This window comes from Electrona antarctica (assembly GCF_951216825.1).
Source record: "Electrona antarctica genome assembly, chromosome: 1".
Classification (NCBI taxonomy): domain Eukaryota; kingdom Metazoa; phylum Chordata; class Actinopteri; order Myctophiformes; family Myctophidae; genus Electrona; species Electrona antarctica.
This window is the reverse complement of record NC_136806.1, coordinates 17,673,392-17,696,977: the sequence shown is the minus strand read 5'-3', so window position 1 is coordinate 17,696,977 and position 23,586 is coordinate 17,673,392. Positions and strand designations below refer to the sequence as shown.

The 23,586-nt window shown below is 43.1% G+C and overlaps 1 protein-coding gene across 1 annotated transcript in view; it reads right to left on the bottom strand.

Annotated features, from left to right (window-relative positions):
* The window catches only part of fstl5 (follistatin-like 5), a 146,129-nt gene that overhangs the window by 67,244 nt on the left and 55,299 nt on the right, over positions 1-23,586 (bottom strand). The window contains exons 3-4 of the mRNA XM_079525439.1: positions 11,088-11,287; positions 4,638-4,758 (exon numbers count right to left, since the gene is read on the bottom strand). Coding sequence (XP_079381565.1) covers positions 4,638-4,758; positions 11,088-11,287 — 321 coding nt within the window. The remainder of the gene's footprint in view (positions 1-4,637; positions 4,759-11,087; positions 11,288-23,586) is intronic.

The following is a 23,586-nucleotide window of genomic DNA, read 5'->3' as shown; positions in this document are numbered from 1 at the left end:
GAGCATGCTAAAATTGTCATTGCCATTCCTCACACGTAGCTCTGTATGTATTTACTCATTTAACTATCACTTTTAGAATGGCTTCTACTAGCAATATTTCACCGGACATAGCTAGAACCTTCTTGAATTAAGTAAGTCTAGTATGAAGTTCATTCAATCATTAATTCACTCACACATACATTATTCTCAATCAATTCTCGATTTCATTCACACTACAAACACTCTCAGGCTTGTGTGACCTTTTCATTGAAACCCCTGGCTGGTGCCTACCCCAAACTCAAGCTTCATACGGCCTGGCAAACATACTATACGTTTCTTCTGACACCTGTGACAGGTGTACCAAGCCATAAATCCACCACCAAAATAAAAAAGATCAACCGTAGACAAGTCTACCATTGCTATGCCTTTTTTCAATGAAAAGTTCCCTGGCCTGTAAACTCTGTGACACAATCTCACACACCCACACACACACACACACACATGCATGGGAATAGTTACCCCATCACCCACACACTCATTTGCATACAACCAACCCCATACTGAGTTCACCCTAAGCAACTGTTTTTGTCCCAGAATCAAATTACTCACGCAGAACTATATATACATTTTACTAATAAGAACTGTATTTTTAACAATCCCTAATTAACCTATACCTAACTTTTACCTAAATGTAACCATTTCCAATTTGAGATGCATTTGTCATTTACCTTCTAAATTTTATTCGGACCCCCAAATTGAACCCACATTCTTTAAACCTTAATTGTCCCCAATCTCTGAGTTTTTGAGCACAAGACAACAAAAATAGACTGAGCTGTTGTCTCCGTCAAAATTTAAATGAACCTCCCTACTGTAATATCTATATTATTCATTTAAGAAAAAAGTCAATCCACCTTTAAACAGTCTCTGATCAAAAATGAGGTAACACCCTATCATTATAGCTACTATTTTCACCAGGGCCTAACCCCACACCATATTCCTACAGTGAAGTTAATAGACTCGCTATCGTGGTTACTATATGCCCAATGGTTACTCTTAGCTCCACATTTTAACACAGAAAATGTCCATAAATGCACTTTAAATAATTTCTCAAATATAATTTCACACTCCTTTATATGTGTACACTCTAATGTACATGAATAGCCATATTATAGTTCCCTTATCTAATTTAGTTCATGCATCCAGTTTATTTGTTAACCTCCTATTAATTTCGTTCATTTATCTAGTTTGTTCATAAATGTATTAACCCATTACTCCCCCCTGAGCCATGACCCATCATGGCTCATGACAAGAATCTGATCATCACAGAAAACAGTGCTACGCCATCCATAACATCACTCTCAGTACAGCCATTCAGTCAGTAGAACAAACCAACCGACACACGCATCCATCACGCACCCACGCACAGGCACAGGCACGCACCACACACATTGAGTACAGTCATACATACTCATTACGCACTCATCAGACGCACCCACGCAAGGCACAGGCACGCACGCACCATAAACAACCATCCACAAGTACACACGTACAGTACAGTCACACCGTCGCACGCATATCACAGACGTACCACGCACTCAAGGCACATGCACGCACGCATGCACAACAAAACCATAGGCTTTGTCAAGCCAAAGATAAACTGTCACTCAAAGTCCCCAAAGAAAATAAAACAGCGCCGAAAGAGCGCACACCCACACGCACACGCGCACGCAGCGGGCGTAAGGGAACAACTTCAACAAGAGCTGCTGACAGAAAACCAGCCCAAGTTGAGAAACAACGCTTCTAGTTCAAGCATTCTACATCCCCACATTCCCTGTAGCCGGGAAAGTGAAAAAATAAAAAGCCCAAACAGTCCGCATCACATACCGGAAGCGTGAAGAGAGTCTAAAAAGAAACAAGACACCCCCCCCTCTCGACCGGGAACAAAGAGAGCACGGCCTCTCTATAGCCCCAGACAGGCACGCAGAAAAAACCGCAAAGGCCTCCTGGGTAATACAAAACATGGCCGCGACCAAACAATAATAACAAGACCTCAACAAGTCGTCGTGAATCCTGCCACAGATGACAACATATCGAAAACGAATCAGCACGTCCCCCACCTCACAGACATCACAGGGAACGTAACCACAACGCAAACGAAAAACAATATTAAAGTTTAAACACTTCAGAAAACAGGGGGGGGCTCCCCCGGAGAAAACCCCCCGCCACCCCCACAGCTGTTGGAGGTGCAAATACGGTCCCATAACGAACCACAGACAAAAATAAGAGATCTCATCCTACCTAAACATCAACGCACAACGTGTCCTCCCACAAAACCACCGCGCACGGAGAAAACAGCACAGGCACAAAACAGGAACCACAATTAATCTAATAAAAATAATCCCCATATGCCCGCACATATCCCCAGCAGCAATGCAAGAAAAAACACGCACACGTCGAAGTGCGCGCACATATGCCTCGTATATATATATACGTCACAAAATCCCTGTTTTGCAATACGCACGCCGGCTCGTCTTACTGGGCCTTGCGTAGTCCGACAATAATCTCAGAAGAATAATATTAATAAATATTAATATTAATAATCCAAAAGCAGACTACTATTCCATACACCCAGCAACGTAGGGCCCAGTTATCCTACTAAACACCTTCGGCTTGCCCTCAGGAACGCACAAAACCGTCCAAATATTGTGCACTTCCATTTAATACGAGAGCAGCCACGCAAACAGCAAGTGGACATGAAAGACAATCGCACACCAGGCGCGCCTCCCGGTTTCCCCGAAAAACGCGTCCAGTTTGCAACTGCCTTAACCTATAAGGGATATCAGAATCCACGCTTCTATTCGAAGCAGAAGGCAATAATTACATAGATTTAAAAAACCTACATCCTCTGCACATTGGCCAGGAATGCTTCATGACAGCCATCACTTGACGACGGACTATCAAGAAGTAGGAAAGTACTTAATTGTCGTAAAAAATGAATTTCAAAGGGATAAAGACAAGTTTATGACTAGCTCGCCTGGCGTTTACAGAAAAAATAAAACAATGGTGAATGAAAACACGCGTTGTCACTGAGCAGACGACCCCCCTCTTCACCCCAACTCACCTCGATCACCCCATCACCGCCACGACACAGAGCCACAAAAGTGACCCCCAGCAGGTCGCAGGTCCGTTCAGCGTGGCATAGAAACTACACCATCTTCCTCCAGTCCATTGGGCGCCATTTATGATGTATATTTAGCACCAAGTTACCCAAATTGTGTCGTTAGCAGTGATGGTCGTCGAAGGAAGAAAGGAGAAGACCAGCAGGTTGTCGTCACATTCTGATCAGCTTTATTGAACAGAATAACTCAGTACAAGGCTTTCCACGGGCGGAAGGCCCCGTGAAATACATGGAGTCACATCGTAGCTAATCAGTGTGGACTCTCTAGAAGTTTCACTGCGTCCAAGTATTTACTAACTTCTAGGTCCCGCCCCCCTCCCTGGAAACTCACAGACTCTTCCGGTCAAGGAGGAGGCGGGACATACACATGGCATGCAGCTCATGTGTCACTCTATGTTTTATACCAAATAAGACTAATTCAATATCTATACTATATATGAAGTATGCCGAACACATGTAATGAAATTGTTCAAACTATATTATTAACCAGTCTAAATGATTAAGCACAAATACACAGTGTAGATTCATGTCAATTCTGGAGCAGAGAAGAAGCAGAGAGCTTGGAGCTCCCTGCACACATACACAGCTGTTGGTTAGCAGTTTGAGATGTTACCAAGATTAGAGACAGCACCCAGACCCCTGGGGTGCCTGGCCGCATTCTTAACAAAAGGCTTTGTTTTTACGGACTAGCTGTAAATAACTCTAAAGCAGTTGGCACACACACACACACACAGAGTATTGCATGTCTTAACTTAGTTCTGTGTCCTGTGCACACTGACACTGTGTGTCAACTGTCTATTAAAATATCAACTGATTGATATATACGTGTCCATGTCTATAAAATATCCATCATTTGCAAGGCCCTTTAGGTTAATTTGGTAACATTTGAATTCACTGGGTACGCATTTAGTCATCTAAAAAGTCTCTAAACCTTCCGAGGCACGGAACTGCTGAATTGAACTTAATTTCTTTATCATCAATGTGGGGAAGTAAACGTCAGGTTTCTATATTCCTGTGAGGACCAATTAAAGATGGGTTGAAAATGGGTGACGTAGTCCATTAAAGCTCATCCACCGCCAGGGGGCAGTAGCGATAGTTCAGCGACTGCCACCTTAGCTCCCGTTCTATTTCGCTTGTAGAAGAAGAGCACCCCCTCCTCCCCAAAAGCAGCTAGCAAAAATCAGCTAAAGCTAATGTCAACATCGTCTAAGAGTCTTTTAAGATATTCTTATTTTAACCAGGTGGCGATGTGGATTTACTATTGAGCCGCTAAACATAGTCACTGTGTTCATCCAGCTTGATCTGAGCCGTAAAATCTCCATTGTGTGCAGACCTGTATTAGGCTCCAGGCAAAGCCAGGAGTTCATGAAAACCACAATCATTTTACATCATTGGCGTTCTATGAGTTAAGCAGATCTTTGCAGCAACATATGAAGGTTTCTGTGTTGTCACTGTTGTGTTTTCTTTTGCAAGGACTCACCGAAGGCAGAGTAGAATTCCTCCTTCGTCAGATGCTCATCATCGTTCACATCGTTGTACTTCAACAGGTCGAACAGACTGCACTCCGTCAAGTCCTTGGACAAACCCTCCTGCTTCATGACCTTCAACACAGAAGCACATTTATGGTGAGTCAAGTCACTCTTTTGCAGACGCAAATTTGTCCTTTTTATGCGTTCATAATAACAATGTATAACTTGTTGAAAACTGCTCTTAACCAAACGTGACAATGTACTGAAAACCAAGGTGACTTGTATTTAATATTTGAGTGTACTACTTGTACACCAATGTCAGCTGCCATAGATGGTTCCATTTGTACACTCTCAGAGTTATGGTTTGAGAACCACTGTACACTAAATGGAACAGAGCCTATTTTTAGTATCATCGGTAACACCTGTGAAGGAAGTATAGGGATGGGGCCCGGAAGTAGGAAGAGTTATTCTGTGTGTATAGAGCCCATTGTGGAATGTGGAGACAAAAAGAAAAGAAAACGGTCTCATGCGTCACACGTCTGAAATGGGATTTGTCTCAGTGCCTCACTGATGGTACATCCATCCATCAATGTCGATCATCTGCCACATGAGATGGCTGACCGCTTCAGACTGCTTTTGATTAATCCTCAGTGTCCCCTACTACCCTGGATCACTCAGTACAGTACATTTCCTCTCCTTGATGACATGTCCACATTTACAAAGAACAATCATCATGAACATAATTGTTATGTGTTGTATTTAATTTCCAATCGGTTTATTTTGAAAACACCACTAGACAAGAGGGTGTGGAGATGTGACGTTTGTCCCAGAATGTTTTGGAGAATACATGGGAAACATGATGGGCTAGATCAGGGGTTCTCAACGTTTTTGGCCGGGGACCCCCGGAAATGCTTTGGCAATGTCTCGGGACCCCCGCCCCGCCCCCTCCCGACCCCCAATATAAATTGACTGCTACAATAACCTTAAACCATTTTGGGCGGGAACCCCTTTTGGTGTTTTAAGCATTGTTATAATTTAGCTATTGAAAAATAGCAGATCTACAAGCTCATAGCGCGCCACCGAGTGGCGCGCTACGAGCTTGTAGGTCTGCTATTTTTGAAAAATCGTGAAAATAATTTTTTTTTAAAAATCTATATATTTTTTTTTTTATAATTTGGGGACCCCCTAAAATAATTTGGCGACCCCCCGAGGGGTCGCGACCCACGGGTTGAGAACCCCTGGGCTAGATCAGTGGTTCTCAACCTGTTCAGGCCGCGACCCCCCAAAATGATTGTGCGTGTCTTGAACTGGGGACCCCACCCTAACAAGCACTTGCAATTGTAGGAGTTGAGGCATTACATTTGTGACTAGATTTGACTGAGAGCCTGCCATCGTGCAACCTCCAGCTTTTCACCAGAGGAGAAAAACTACATTTATTTATATTTTATCCAAAATGAGTTAATATCATAGACTCTTCACATAATAGAGCATGTCTGAAATAAGTGTCAGAGCTGAAATCGACATGTAAATATGAAATAAATGCTTAAACATGTAGCTAGGTGTAATGTTAGAGACCACAGTAGTGAACCTTTCAAGCCTGTTTTCTCAACTCACTGTTTTCTGCAAGACATTACTGTATAAGCCATATCTCCAAAACTGGTGAGTCAAACTGAACAACCAATATGTCAATTTGAAGCTATGATTCCCTGCTTTTATATGACATGAAAAAACGAAAATTCAAAAAAATCCAATGGCAGTCCCTCGGTCAAATTTGGCCACATTTAGTTTGACTGTTCCACGGATAATAAAAATAATAAAATGTTGTGAAGTGTTGTGAGCTTGTAGGTCTCTTCCTTATATTATTTGACAATTTGGCCAATGTTTGACCAGTTAGTTTGTTGATTACTTTTGATACAGTGATGGTTTTTCTCTTTTCTTTGTTTTCTTTCTGAAAACATTGTCACCTGGGGACCCCCCAGAATCATGTGGTCACCCCCCTGAGGGTCCCAAACTCACAGGTTGAGAACCACCGAGCTATATGTTTGGTTTGGGTTAGCGTATTGGATTTACAGCAGGGATGTCAAACTCAAATACACAGTGGGCCAAAATAAAGAAATCGGTCGAGGTCGAGGGCCGGACTGTGTTTCAACACACGGGCACCGCGGTCATGAGGACGTCCCAGGCAAACAGCAAAAAAGTAAATGCATTTAAAACTGAAAATGCATTATTATTAAGCTCAGTTTCCTGTTCTATGATCCTCACCAAGCACTGATTTCATAGTATGTGATATGTGCCAATGCACTCGCAGTGCATTGTGAGACTTGTAGTATTATGGTGGTCCGTGCAATATACCAGAGGGCCAGTTCTAATACTAATTAAATATCATCCCGCGGGCCAAAGATAATTCATCCACGGGCCTGATTTGGCCCCCGGGCCTTGAGTTTGAAATATATGGATTACAGCAACATCTTCAAGGTCTGCATTTGAAGATGGGTTATTTTGTTCAGTATAGTGTATAGAATAACTGCACTCATACACTGCACATCATCTGCTAGTGCTCCATTATGTCATGGGATTGCAGTGTCTCCTGAGAATATGGTATGCACTATAGGCTTACAGAAGCACTCAGTCAACCCAAACACAAAGTGAAATAACTAGAACAGGAAGATGATGGAGCAGGATACACATCAGGACATAGAAGCGTGTTTTCGGTTGAATCCATCCATCTGATCTGATCCTTTGTGTTTCTGCTGTATGTTGATTTATTATACATTTTGATTCCCATTCATAAGGACATGACTTAGTGGCTAGGAAGTGTTTCCAGTAGAAGTAGACCTACAGTATATGCCTGCATATATACTGTAGGTCTGCATTTATCATATTATAGTTAGGGAAAGTTAGCCAAAATTAGTTACCAATCTGCGAAATAAATGCTTACCAATAGCTTTCTTCACAAATGTATTCACTCTCAATTTGTTCCAAGCCAACTCCCTTGGGAAACTTTGTGTTGGGGTACCATTAAAACAACCTATATGCAGGCAACATTTTCATTTTGCTGGTTTTTCATGATTCTAAATATACATTGCAACCATTTGTTTTGCAATTTGCACGGAAAACACTCCTAAAAACAGCAATAGCTACTTTTTCCCAAATGTGATGACTCAGTCATCACAAAGGTAGCCGGGGTCCACCTATGGTTTCTATGGCATAGGCAGCTCCCGGCAGGATCCGCCGGGAGAATCTAGACGCAGCTGCGCGACATGAGACTAATTAGAGTGACAGAGAGAGAGAGGAGTGTGTGTGTACGTGTGCGTGTGTGCATCAATTTAACAAAGGTGCAGACGATCAGAAATCAGCAGAGCGTGATCGACGTTTGCACTACTACTCTATGCCGAATTGAAGTGGTCTCTGTCTTTTTTTTCTCCCTGGAAATAAAAACTGGGTTTCCGAGGCTATGTATCACAAAGGTGTAGTAGACACCTTTATGAACACATTTGTGAAGAAAGCTATTGGTAAGCAATTCATTCACAGATTTGTCACAAATTTGGCTAACGTTCCCTAACTATTAATTACAATGTCACCTTGAGGTGAGGTGTGTTGCAGTATATGAGACCCTTTGTACGTTTCTCATTTGTTTTCTCCCTGTTTTCTCTCTCTCCCTCTGCTGTTTTATCAGTTATAAGGACAACTTAATGGAAGTAGAACTATAATCTGCCCTTCCATCTGGACTGGCTGGCCCAGTCTTACAAAGAAAGCTGCTGAGGTTGTGTTTGTGCTACAAACCTGACTTTGAAATAACTTTGTATCAGTATCAGAATGGCTGAATTGCATTTGCTCAGTCAGGTGTGTGTGTGTGTGTGTGTGTGTGTGTGTGTGTGTGTGTGTGTGTGTGTGTGTGTGTGTGTGTGTGTGTGTGTGTGTGTGTGTGTGTGTGTGTGTGTGTGTGTGTGTGTGTGTGTGTGCGTGTGTGCGTGCGTGCGTGCGTGCGTGCGTGCGTGCGTGCGTGCGTGCGTGCGTGCGTGCGTGCGAGTGTATTTGTTTTGTGGTTTGCGTGAGAGTTTACTTTAAACTCCAAGTATTGAATCCAAACTTTATCCCTTTGATGTAATTTTCACAGGGCAATAAATTATCCAAAATCATTGGTGGCCTCCCAGAAATTCATGAGTGAGCACTCTTGGAATCACTGACGTTTGATCCTTCAACTCTCTCAGAAATGTTTCATGACACATCCTCAATCAGCACACGTAGTAGAGTTGTCGTGCCACTGGTTACGGTAGAAAGAGGATATTAAAGTGATTAGAAAGGTGGCCATGGACAGACACACCAGCTGTTTAACCAGCTAGACCCCTTTGAGCTAAATGAACTGAGACATATCGCTGATGGAAAAAAAAGGCCTGTTAATGTATGTTTAGAAAGTAGCTTCTGCCGGTGCCAAATTATCACTCCATCTGAAAGGTAATGGAGCATTAGCCAGTCAGTCACGCGGAAACCATCTTTTACAATTAACAGTTGTCGTATAAATGTTGAGTATTTTCTCAACATTTGTAGATTGTTTTACTATATGAAAGACTGGTTGTGTTCACAGCTCAGATACAGGTCTGGGGTCAGGTCGGGTTCAGATAGCAGAAGATTATGAACAAGTAAAGTATCTGTAATTAAATACAAGTACTCCTTTTCATGCTTTAGTTAGAAATCATCAAATCATTCAAATATCTTATGCTTAACTATAAAAGGTGCACACAGTGGAGAGCTAATCTCAGGATTGAGGTATATCAACCTGCACCCCCCACCCCCATGTTATATACAACATTAATTCACATTAGTTCATACCAATTCAGGTGGGCTTATTATAGTAAGTTGTAGCCATTTCTTTGTCCTAGCTGCACTTGAACCCGATTTGGTTGGATTTGCACGCCAGTTCACATTCATTCATTTGATTTTCCGGACTTACGTCTCACTATAAAGTTTAATTATTTTTAGGTGAAACATTTGTACTGTGATTACTTTATGCAAGTCTGTCTGGTATTAAAGTTTCAGTGTGAAACATTTAAAACAAACTCATTCGAGTCAGGGCTTTAGACAGGAGGAGCGGAATTAGGGATTACAGGCCTTTCAACTTTTAGTCATTAAAAAAAGTTCTCTCTCTCTCTCTCTCTCTCTCTCTCTCTCTCTCTCTCTCTCTCTCTCTCTCTCTCTCTCTCTCTCTCTCTCTCTCTCTCTCTCTCTCTCTCTCTCTCTCTCTCTCTCTCTCTCTCTCTCTCTCTCTCTCTCTCTCTCTCTCTCTCTCTCTCTCTCTCTCTCTCTCTCTCTCTCTCTCTCTCCCTCCCTCTCTCTCTTCCTCTCCCTCTCTCTCTCAAACTACAAAGGCCTTTCTAGCATTCGAATAAATTCTATACGCAAGCCATCTTCAGATTGATTTGTTATGCATAAAATGTATTCCTCAGCCAGCAGCCACAGGCATGCTCTTATTTTATCATGCTGTCTACTGTCAGCAGCCTCGGTCAAAGTTCCCCAACCTCCTATAAGCACCAGGTTACTCAGTTGACTCTCGAGACATTCAATAAGTGGCCTTTAGCCCCCAGCTACCACACAGAAGAACAAGAGGCTGGGCACAGCGACAGGAAGACAGCAGATGTCAAGATGGGTAAATTTAAAACATGACTACATAAATCATTATGTTTATTTGGCCCAGATGATGGATAGATATACTAAAATAAAATGGAAATATCTCACAGTAGCATCCTTAGAAGGCACAGCATCATTCATGACGTCTACATGAAGGATGATCTAGTCAAAATAAAATGTTTTTTATATTATAGACTTATATTGAATGGCTATGACTATTGAAAGATAAACTTGTTTTACTTAAAGCTTTAATTATGATTATATTATCATAGCGATGATGATGATGATGATGATGAGGTCTCCCACTCCCACAGATGGAAACACCGGACAGGGATGATGTCACTCTCCGGGCTGATCTCAAATGTAAAATGGGTGGCCAACCCTCCACGAAAAGGCCTCGTTGCCCTGAACCCTTATCTATCATTTATACATTATGGATCAATAGTGTGGACTTCGTCTGTGGCATTCAATTGCAGAGTTATGGTCCTTTCAAACGGATGAACGCAGACGTTGTTGCCTGGATCAACAACAGGTCTGCTCAAGAGGGGCTGCAAGCAGGAAAAAAAAGCTAAGCAGAATCCAGGTCTGGTGAGTCACGGGCGTGTGCACGAAACGAGAACGCGCGCGACAATTTCACGGGACCGCGCCCACGTAAATACGCTTGCATTGTTGCACCTCGACTTCTCCACGTGTACAGGAAAAAAAAACGCAGGTCTCATTGAAAATTAACTATAAGCGAGTTAAATCACTACCCAGGCTATAGCTTTGGGCGAGTGAGCCCCCCGTGCGCGGTGCATCGCTTGCGGAGCCTCAAGTACAACAGCTGTGTTCCTCACCTGTGAGAGCTCGCTGCTGTCGATGCGACCGCTGCTGTCCGCGTCGAAGCGTTTGAACATCACGTCCACCAGCTGCTTCCTGGCGGCCATGTTGTCCTTGTGGCCGCCGTAGGCATCGGTCCCCTGCAGGTACCTTCTGTCGTGGAGCTCTAGGACCTTGGCTTTTAGTCTCTGGTAGTCGCTCAGCCTACAGTTATCATCTGCAAGAAACAACAACAGAGGCACAATTCTTCTTTACATGAGAAATAATTCTGAGGAGGAGGGACATAGAGAGAAAGTTAACATTCTAAATTGGTAGCAGACAACACGCTGATTCTAGGTGTGTGATCGAATCAAAACCAGTTCTCTTATACCAGTGGTTCTCAACCAGTGGTCCGGGGGCCGCCAGTGTTCCGTGAGGGGGTTCCAGGTGGTCCCCATGCAGCTAAATGACGGAGGGTTGGTAACCAAATGGACCCTAGTTCTTTAACTCTGGACACTCTGGAGTTAAATTATTGTTTGACATCAGTAGGGCCTATTACTTATAATTACAATAAGTCTGCACAATTGAATGCCACAGACGAAAAACTAAGTCCACACTATTGATCCATAATGTATAAATGATAGATAAGGGTTCAGGACAACGAGGCCTTTTCGCGGAGGGGTCAGAATAAAATTTAGACTGTTTTTCGTCTGTGGTACTCAATTGTAGAATAATAGTTTTTTGATCAACCTTTGGCTGCTATCTCCCCTATGGTACAGTAACATCAATACAGCATGGAATTGTGGGCAAAATCTTATTCAACGATAATATTTTTAAAGTTGTGGGTCTGAGTCGAGGCTAAATCTCATCAAATGGCGGTCCGTGGCTCAAATGCAGAATTAATAATGGACCTTCATATGAAAAAGTTGAAAATCACTGTCTTGTACTTTTTCCATCAGTGAGAATCTATTTGTATAAAAACAAACAGCAGTAAGAAGTTAAGAACTAGAATCATGAGTGTATAGAAAAAAGGGTAGGCCTATAGAAAACTAGAATCTAGAGTGTATAGAAAAAAGGGTATAGAAAACTAGAATCTAGAGAGCATCCAGTAATATCAGCGGCACAATAAGACCCTTGCAGGTGATGTTCCCGAAAGCTATACAGAGAAACAACCATCTCTATCCTCATGTCAGCCTCCTGTCAAACACGACGCAATCAACAATCAAAATGTGTCCCTGCCAGAGTCGAGCACAGCCCTGATAGGAGACCACAGACACAATGATTGTAGGTGCAATCAATGCTCCATCACAGCCTCCACACATCAAAGCAGACAACGACATGGAAAGTTTTTGGGGGAGTGAGACAAACAACAAGTAAAACAAGGCAACATAATGACTAGATGCACTAGTGGGGTTTACACATGCGTGGTTGTTAGGATGTCAAAGTGTTTCTATTCCAAACACAACAGTTGTCTTCCTTATAACCTACTGGCAGCCAGCACGTACTGTACAATACATGTACATGTCCTGTTTAGTGGATAGTAAGATTAGCACAAAATATGCATGCGTAGAACAGACAGACAGACAGACAGACAGACAGACAGACAGACAGACAGACAGACAGACAGACAGACAGACAGACATGGAGATCTAATCTCAGGATCAAGGTATATCAATCGAGTTATATCAACCTATCAGACAGACGTAATCTCTTGCCTGCCTTCGGCTGGTTGACATAATGATAACTTACTGTTGGTTGAAGTCAAATGTAAACAAGCTGGAAGACTTCTGTTCGTTGCCTAGATTGCTCCCTGATCTCACGGGGAGAAAGGTGACATCACCGCAACGTTAAATGATACCATTACCTTGCGAAATGGAAGGAAATAAATTGTGTTTTGAATCTCTCTGCCAGACAATTTCAACTTTGTTAAAGAGACAATCTAAGAATCGAATGCCACAGTGCAGCCGCGGCACAGTAATGAGCCGTTGAGATCATATTTTTGTCTCATTTCAATGAAAATGACAGCATTCCCAGTAGTGGGATGCACAGTTCAAGAAAAATAAAATCTAATTTCTACCAGTCAAGATGATTGGATAGGAAGGCATTTGATACACTAGCATTGCCTTTCCTGCTATATTATTCTCAAAGAGAAGTTACAGACCTAGCAAAATAAATTGAGACTTAAACTACTTAAACTACTTAAACCTTACACTTACACGCATCTTCTTCCATCTCATTTTATCAGCCTCAGATGGAAGAAAGAGTTCTGCAGATTGAACTGTCTAGTTAAAGAGGAGTTGTCCCTAACTGTGCAACTATACTTTAATGTTGAATGGAGAGCCATAAGAAGGTACTTGTGCTTGTAATAAGCTACATCTTATATGGCACTAGTCAGACATCTCAAGAGCTACCAAGATCAACCTGTTCAAAGCCTGTGTGGAAAGTATCCTTCTTTATGGTGCCGAAACATGGACAATGAATAAGGAGTTTCGGGATCGTCTTGACGGAACATACACAAGACTCCTCATGCGTGTCCAGAACCTCTCATGGAAGGACCATCCCACTAAAGCTCAGATTTATGGAGGCACCCCTCCCATCTCAGTTGTTGTGGCAGAAAGAAGACTCCGCTTTGCTGGACACTGCCACAGAGCAAAAGACCAGGTCATTTCGGATATTCTTCTGTGGAGACTACCCTGCCCATCAAGAGGAACACGACCTCTCACATTTCCAGATGTTCTGAGTAGGGACACAGGACTGACTTTGAATGAACTTGGTGTGGCAATGACCAACAGAGACCAGTGGAAGCAGCTTGTGTCGCAGATCTCGAGGGCACTCGAAGGATGATGATGAAGAAGGTACAAGAAGGAGACCAGCCGCCCAAATATTCACCTGTTTCGGCAGGAAGGTACTGGTGTGTGTGTGTGTGTGTGTGTGTGTGTGTGTGTGTGTGTGTGTGTGTGTGTGTGTGTGTGTGCTTCACTTCCTTCAGTGTTGCCATGTCTGCTTATTATAAGCGACCTTTGGCTTGTTTTTCTGTAAAGTCACTTGTAAATTAACGATTGGTAGTTTCTGGTTGTGTTTTTTTGGGCTTGTTTCTAAAGTGTATACAGTAGTTGCTTATTTGGGCTTGCTTCCTAATATTATTTAAACCAGTGGTTCCCACATTTCTTCACATCAAGGAACCCCAGATTAATATGTAATTGTCCACGGACATCCATCTAAAAATATTTTGTGCCATTTTTGTTTAAATGTTTTAAAATTCTTCAAAATATTTCAATTTATTCCCAATATGTTTATTTTTTTATTACAGATGTACAACCTCACAATGTGTCGCTGTGAGATCTGCTTGTTTTCTTGGACTCCATGGCCAGTTGTTTCTCTTGCAAAACTGGCAACACAGCAAGAGGAGAAGGAATTTATGCACACACAAAATGTGAAGACTTATATGGCCTGGGTTATAGAAAACAGGTCAATAGACACCTGCGCAAATTGGCGCTGTTTGGGAACGGTTCCTGTAGTGTGCGATAGAGAAAGAGAGACGAAGCGAGGGAGATGGAAGGGGTAGGGAGAGAGAGAGAGAGGGGGGGGGGGGGGGGGGGATCAAAGGAGGGCCTATTTCATCAATACAATAACCTAGAACATGGCATGCTGATTTAAATGTTGTGCATGTACTGTAGTCAGAACAAAAACCCTGGCAATGTCGGGGGAGCTGATAACGCTGACAAATGCCTGTGTCACTTGTGGGTTGTGGGCCTTGTAGCACGCACGCACGCACACACGCACGCACGCACACACACACACGTGTCTGCTCACAATCAGCAAAATGAGTGTAATATAGATGACTCAGGGGATATGAAGGTCAGCCGTCAAAAGAATGTGAGTGTGTGCACGCATGCACATACATACACACACACAAATTATTCAGACACGCACGCACGCACGCACACACACACACACGCACGCACGCACGCACGCACGCACACGCACACGCACACACCACACACACAGATTAGTGAAAAGAAAATAATACATGCATAATATGATTGTGAAATATCATGAATAATTACCGGGTTGCAAATTATTGTTTTTGTTTATCTCTCCAAGCTGACAGCTTTTACCCATTGCTTCTGTCTTTATACTTGTCTTCCGTTAAGAGACGCTTGGACAGCCAACGCATGTTCCATTGCTGCAAACTGCATGAGATGTCTGCCTTACACTGTAGGCATTATTCAGGGAAATAAATAATAATCTCATACAGAAGTATGTGTGGATGTGTTGTGTGAAAACTAGTGGTGTGTGTACTGTATGTGTACGGTCAACAGAATTATAAAGAAGGTGACAACCATTGCAGCCAATCTAGTCAATCTAGTCAGTCACTGCACAGTTACTCCACCAGAGGGAGTGCCACAGACTTTGTACCTATCGGTTGGTTTTCACCACCAAGTGTCACTGTTGCACAGCCTAACGCACGCACCACACGCACGCACGGAGACACACACACACACACACACACACACACACACACACACACATATACACACACGATGATTATGGGTGTGACAGTACAGTACAGTACAGTACAGTACAGTACAGTACAGTACAGTACAGTACAGTACAGTACAGTACAGTACAGTACAGTACAGTACAGGGACCCCCTGGGGACCCCAACGCGGTAGCCAGCCCCCTGGGCCCGTTCCTGGGGGGAATGGGTGTTCCGGGGACCCCCCGGGGACCCCCACACTGTAACTGTAATTTCTCGACCGCTTCGGACGCGGGGCGGCTCGCCAGTAACCTGGCCAGCCCCCTGGGCGCGTTCCTGGGGGTCTGGAACTTCCAGGACCCCCCGGGGTCGCACCACTCACTTCACACGGGTGTGATTTTTATATTCTGCAGCAGTTATGTGTCGGAAATCTCACATCTTGTCAAAAGGAAAATGTCTAAAACCATTGCTATTTTATATAAATTGCTTCAGCTTGACTTTTTTTTGGTCATAACTATGCCATATTCAAAATGAATAGTATACACTTGGAATGTACCGTCGCATGGTGAACTGACCAAAATAAAACATTGAAAAGTGAAAGTGTGTAATGGGTCACCTGCAAGCCTTAATGTATGTCAATTAGCTCTATTGTAAACGTGAAGTCCACCATAAAGAGCTGGCTGAATAGCAGCTGGATCAATACATAGGGTTGCCACAATCCATTTAGAGTGCCCATGTTTAGGTGTTTAGGTGTCTGCATGAATGTATACTATTATTGATTGGATCTTTCATGTCTCTGCGATCAATGAATCCTCTTCTGCCATGTCCTGTCCTGCTGCTCTCTGCTTTCCTATCGTCTGTTTCAACAAAAGAACATATAATACTAAGAGAAAAGGACTGTCCACTCTCTGTAAATGGCTGTGTGTCGAGTGTCGACAACAGGTCTAATCCAGTGTTGATTTCGTCGACTAAAACTATGATTGAATGTATGAATGTTCATCGACTACCTTTTTCACAGACGAAAACTAGACAAATACTAATGAGCATCGCGCCTAGCTGTCACAGACATGCGCAGAGCAAGTTCAGTCAGGAAACCTCAGTGCAGTTGCTGCCGGCGTTAATTGGGCCGCCTCAGCATCACGTTCTCACTCACATGGTTCACTCAGGCAATCACACACTCACTCCATCTTCATACCGGCTATTTAAACTGGAAGGGTTTGCACTCCTCCTCCTCCTGCTTGCTTGCTGCTGCTGCTGATTCTGCTGCGCTGCCGTAGGCTAAAGTTTTGCTGCTCACCCTCCTCCACCTCCTCTACAACCTGTCTCACCCTCCTCCACCTCAGCTACAACCTGTCGTTTTGGATCTACTGTTTAGGTACGGGGGATTCAGAGTCCCTATGGTTGGGACTGATGCGCTTGATCTGAGTACCTAAAAAGCAGATCCAATTCATCGCCAAACCGTAAAAAAATATATTGCTCATTTTATATATTCAATAAATATATATTCCATCCATTCTTGAGTTGTCCTGACTGAACTGTAAATCGAAACAACGCTACTAAATATATTGACAATTTAGTTTAAAAAATAAAAACTACACTACACTAAAATGTCACTTTATGTTTGGTTGCACTCGGTGTGTTGCGCTCTGAAAATAGCAGATCTATAAGCTGACAACGCGTCACACTGTGACTCGTAGATCTGCTATCTTCTGCCATCTGCCATCAGGGCACAAAATGCATTTTTGTCGACATAATCAACTGTACATTTAGTCGACTAATATCGTTCTATATACTATAAAACTAGACTAACACTACAACATTTCAGATGACTAAAATATGACGAGAACTAAAACATTTTATTCAAAAGACTATGACTAAAACTAAAATCAAAATGTGCTGTCAAAATCAACACTGCTCTAATCCTTCTAGAAGTACATGGCATCTCTGAGTACTATAGATAATGAAACCATCAGCAACTGGAGGCAGGAAGATTTGATGACATGTGTTGTGTTGTCCCTGTAAACAATATGTGTGTCACATCTCAACTTGAGATGTGAGCTTGTTGATCGGCTATTTTCAAATGGGTGAAATGTACTATACAGTGCATAGGGATGAAGTGGTTAATGTATGTTTTGTAATAATAACAATACAATCTACAAAGTAACTAGTAAACTAAATGTAGTGGAGTAAAAGTACAATATTTGGATCCGAGATATAGTACAAATGCCTCAAAATTGTACTTAAGTACAGCACTTACCGGTAAATAAATGTACTGGAAATGTCACCAGCCACCGGGCAAATTCTGCCCAGCTTGGACTGGTTGGTTGCCTGGCGGGTCACCATGCTATTTGGGGAGGATCTATTCTATACTACAACTATAGTTTGGTCGGTCCAATTGTGGAAAAATCAACGTGGTTTATGTCATTTTGTAATTTGTGGATAAGCCGGGCGCTGCGGCCAGTTGGCACAATGAGTTAGTTTCCTGCAGTGTAAATGTCATTACCCTGCAGGAGAGAGACGGCCATGTGGGCTGCAACGTGACACTCATCATCAGTTAGTGGTGTTTTGACAAGGCTTGGTGCCCGGCCTGCTGCCTGCTCACATACAATCAGCACAATGAATGAAAGATAAATGACTAAGAGGGGACATAAAAGGTCAGGTATACGCAAGAATTCCAAGTTTATATGGATTGTACAAATACACGTCCACCGATACACTCTCTGTCTTATAGGTTGTGACCACGCTTTTCTCTTCGCAGATGAGTAAGGCTGGGACCGAGGCTAGGGAGGAAGTGAGTTTGTAAAGATGGTAAAGATATGGAAGGGCACTGCACTGCGTATACAAAGGAAGAGTAGAAAGTACACTGTTCAATACTGGACACTCAAACTTTTAGAAAATGTTCGATTGCCTAACAATGTGGCTGATGGAGTAGACAGACATAGAAACAGCAACAGAAAACATTCAGCAGGCTTGGCTTGCGGTGTGGGTTGATTTCCTAGAGGGGTGAGGTTATATGGGTGAGGGTGGGGGTGAAAGGGGGGTGGCTGTCGCAGTTTGTTTTCACCATCTGGGGTTTGACTGCATGCCGACCTTGTTTATGACAAATGGTTCCGGCAGACCCTGGAGATGCTAAGTGCCTGGCTGGGGTCCATAGCGAATCAGAGACCCACACGTTGCCTGTTATTAATCGTCATGAAGAGAGAGTGGAATCATTTGCAGGTCAAATCCCTGCCAGGAGTGGAAATGCATGGCAGATCAGGACCAGCCCATATGAGCTGTATTGATCCGAGAACAAGTGATGGAGTATACATTGGAGTCTATTTCTCTAAAGAGGGCGACGGCGGGTCGGAGGTAGGCTGTTAATACGAGTGGACCAGTCCATCAGACAGTTCAATGACAATATTCATCATTGGATTTAATCATAATTGACATGTCCTTAAAGGGACATTTCACCACTGTTGGAATAAACTGCAGTCACTCAATGTTTAGAACAGTAGCACAATTTGAAATGTGCACCGTATGGCCAGAAAAATAATGAAGTCTGTGTGTTTGACTAGATTGCTGAATTCCTACAATGCCCATAATGCTTTAGAACACTTCCTCTCCTTGTGGAAGTGGGGGAGGTTGCATGGAGGTGTGACTTTGTAGTCCAGGAAGGTGAGACCACATTTTCATGGCAGGTTTTTGGTCATGGACATGGCGTCATGACTAAAAAAAAACATATTACACACATACAAACCCAACAGGAAAGTGTTTCTTGTGTCCTAAACATCATTAAAATAGGCTCTGGTTGCAAAAGGGGTGAAGTGGCCTTTTAATTAAAAAAAAGAAAATGGTGCAAAATGGAAAACAACATTCGTATTCATGAATACAACCATAGGAAAAGGTCATCCTATACACTTGTATATTTATTATAATATTGTAACCGTCAGCAGCTTGACATTTATGTCCTTGTTGTGCATCTGGAGACCTTTTCTTTATTAACAATTCAGCCACATACAGTAAGTCTGCTCGACGGCGCCACAGGTGTGCAGACAACATCCCTAAAGCTATACCACTAAATGCTTAACCCTATACCCCCGACCTGACACACATGCAAGGCATGATGGGAGTTGTATTCAACCTCAGGTTCTCACAGCGCAACGATGGATGGAGAGACGGACGGACGGACGCACGCACGGATGCACAGACAGATCGATACCTTTATTATCCCGTGGGGGAAAATCATTCGGCCGACGGCGGCACAGCAGTTAAGGTTACAACTTACAGGTAAGAGTATGAAAAGAAAAGGTACTAATAAATACGAGTGTCCATTACAGTCAGTCAGTGGCAGAATGTCATACAGTTGGGTGCCACCGATATTGTCCCTTATCATTTGACCCATTTAGGCCTGACCTCAAAATTAAAAAAAAAATCCTTCTAAATCCTCCAGTTTTCTGAAATAAATATTTTCACGATTTTTCAAAAATAGCAGACTTACAAGCTCGTAGCGCGCCACTCGGTGGCGCGCTATGAGCTTGTAGATCTGCTATTTTTCAATAGCTAAATTATAACATAATGTTTAAAACACCAAAAGGGGTTCCCGCCCAAAATGGGTTAACTGTCCTTTTGCGCAGATCACGCAAACCTCAGCAAAAAGAAAAGGACAATATCGATGGCCTCCAACTGTAAGTGTCTCACTGTATCTCGTCATAAAAGCAACAAAATAAATAAAAATGAACAGTGCAATGGCAAACAAGACAGTGTCCTTTGGTCAGTGCAAAAGCATGAGCTTATATATGAGCAGCATAATTACATTCACTGCACTCCACTCCTCTCTTCATGTACAGGGTTTTCAACCCTTTTCATATCAAGGCCCATTATTTATGGGCCTTGATATGGGCCATTTGATGAGATTTAGCCTCTCAGACCCAAGACCAAATACTATTTTGTGGTCATTGGTGTCCACAATTCCATGGCAAACAATCAAAATAACAATTCTTCTACATTCTGTAATTGTGTAGACTTCTTATGAATTAAGTAATGCATATGTTTAACAATAATTTAACTCTTGATAGCATACAATTAAACCAAATGGACCCGTAAGGGTCCATTTGGTTTCATTTTATGCTCTCAAGAGTTAAAGGTCTACAATAAGGGTCCATTAGGTTACCAACTCTTCCATCATTTAGCTGGGGACCACCTGGAACCCCTATTAAGGACCACTGGTGGTCCCCGGTCCCGGACCACTGGTTTCTGTCCTCCAATCATCCTCTTGTTTGCTTCCCCCCGATAGTTTTTCACTCTCCTCTCCTCTCTCCTGTTGCCAGGTATTGCCACCACGGCAGCCATACATCAAGACAGCAGAGTGTGACAAGCAGGCTTACCCAAATCAGAGGTCACTGATTGCCATCTTAAAGAGCGACTAGAGGTGTCAGAAGCTTGCACACCTGACTAGAGCTGAAACTAATCTCTGGGAGTAAAAGACTTGCAGCTTCTCTGATCCCGGGACAATACTATGATGTCACTGCAGTAAGAGCCCCAGACTAAAGGACTTACTGCAGAGACCAGAGCAGCGATTCCTACTCATGTACTGTACAGCAGGGGTTAGTGTAGTACTAGTATAGTGTTGTCGTGTTAATAATTCATCACAAATCACAGTGGCCCTGAGTACACTGTCTCTAAGTCTGATGTATCGAACTCAATCAACTTTAACCACCGCCCGACAGGAGTTTTCATGTAATGCACGGTAAGACTACGGTCATTAGTATTATTGTCATCACCTGGGTGGCTCAGTCGTGTAACATTCTCGGCATTAAGCTGTGTACACATGTGTTTAACAACACAGCCATGCAAAATAACATTGACAGCTGGTGTCGAAAGCTTGCCATCCTTAGCAACGGTTGCAAAACTATTTGGATTGGCATTAGACAATCACTTTTGGGGTGGGGTTAGCGAAGGGCTAATTCAATGCAATTCAATTCAATTCAATTCAATTCAATTCAGACTGCGAGGGAATCCATATCACAATAAAAACGCAACATAATGACAACCTTTTTTTCACTGACGAAAACTAAATTAAAACTAAGCTATGCCGACTAAAACTATGACTAAATATACTGACAATTGTGCCAACAAAAACTAGACTAAAATGTTAAGGAGGGACTAGTGGAGAAGATATCCTGCAGTAGAATCAAGACAAGTCGTTTTAAGCTTGGTGTCTAAATTCGTGAGACTTCAATAGTCTATGACTAAAACTAGATCAAGATTTCCTGCCAAAATCAACACTGCTGTACATAAACCGCTCTCAGCTTTCCTGCTGTCTGTCTCTCCTAAACTGTTCCCCTCTCAGCTGTATTACCCTACAGTATGTCTCTCCCACATGGATTGTATGGATTTCTTACTGCGACGGAGGACATGGCAGCTTGGGATGAAACGAACAGGTTCACAAATACAACATGACAACTTCACTGTATAATGTTGTGGCTGAATCTGTGCCCAGAGCTCAAATCCCCCACAAGGAGTGACTAGAACGGTCCACGATACTCAGATGGACTGCGCGCACGCACGCACGCACGCACGCACGCACGCACGCACGCACGCACGCACGCACGCACGCACGCACTGTACTGGGGGGAACAGGGGTAGCTTTGCGGGCATGCCTCTTTGCATGCTTTGCTGCACGGTGTTGTGTGCGCTCGCTTTCCATATACTGCACTCCCTGTGCGGAGCGAGAACGCCAGAGGTTGTGACAGGAAGCGAGTTCCTCCAGTGAAGAGGGGTTGATCCGGCCTCTCTTCAGTGTGGTCTTAATTGCCCTCCTGCTGTGAATGTTGTTGGCTGGCATGGAGGCCAGCACTCAACTGACAGATGATCTCTGTTTTCTGGGTGTTGATCGTCAGACCCATTCTTCTGTATGCAGTTACAGCTGCCGAGAGAGTGCTCTGTAGGGCCTCTGATGTGTGGGCTACAAGGGCACAGTCATCGGCATACTGTAATTTGATGATTTCTTTCAGAGTTCAACTTGGTGGTTGCCTGTAACCTCCTGATATTGAACAGGTTACCATCCAGCCTGAAGTCAATGGTGACTCCAGCCTGTTCCTCCATCATCCTCTGTAACAGTGTAGTAACACAGACCAGGAAGATGTTGAACATGACTGGAGCTACTGTAGCACACAGCCCTTACTCCAGTCTGTACACTAAAGGGCTCAGAACTGTGCCTCCCCACTACTACCACTCTGGCCATCATACTGGAATTAAACTGTCCAAGGATGGTGAGAAACTTGGGTCGACATCCACATTTCTTCAGCACTTGCCACAGCAGGTACACTTGCCACAGCAGGAATCCACAGAGGAGACTACGTTTAAGAATACACTTAAATCACACCAATATTTTACTATATTTTGAATAAATAGAGGGTATGCGTCTGACAGACCATACATCCAAAGAGAAAAGTCCCATCTGATTGCATTAAACAACGTTAAACTATGTTAAACTCACTTTGCCACTCGATTTGCCACTCACTTTATGCATGTGCATACGCTCTATAGAAATAGAACTCTAATCGAATTACCTGACACAAGATGCTGGTCGGTCAGAGAAACATGACTTCCATTTTCTATTAAGAATTGAAGAACGTCTTTGGCTCGTCAAATAAAGTGGCTCCTGGGGCACCCCGGTGGCTCACTTAGCCTCATAAAGAATGCTATAATCCTTCACGCAGCTGGCCTTGGTTCAAACCCAACCCCAGGCTCTTTGCTGCATGTCATCCCCTCTCGCGCCGAAAGAATTATCTGTACACAAATTAAAGTGGTTTCTAAGTATGTGCAAATGGCCGGGGAGAATATCCATTTCATTTCCTTGCTACTCAACACCGCAGCTGCGCAGCATCATCGTGAAAACCCATGTGGTTCCTGCTGGGTTTTTATTTAGTTTGATTTAATAACTTTTATCTGTTTTTAATCCTGTGGAAATAAGAATTGAAGCTAAGATCTAATAGAGCGTATGCACATGCTTGCACCGGGACACACAAATTCTCCTCTCCGAACAATTACAGATGGCATAACTCATTGTCCTA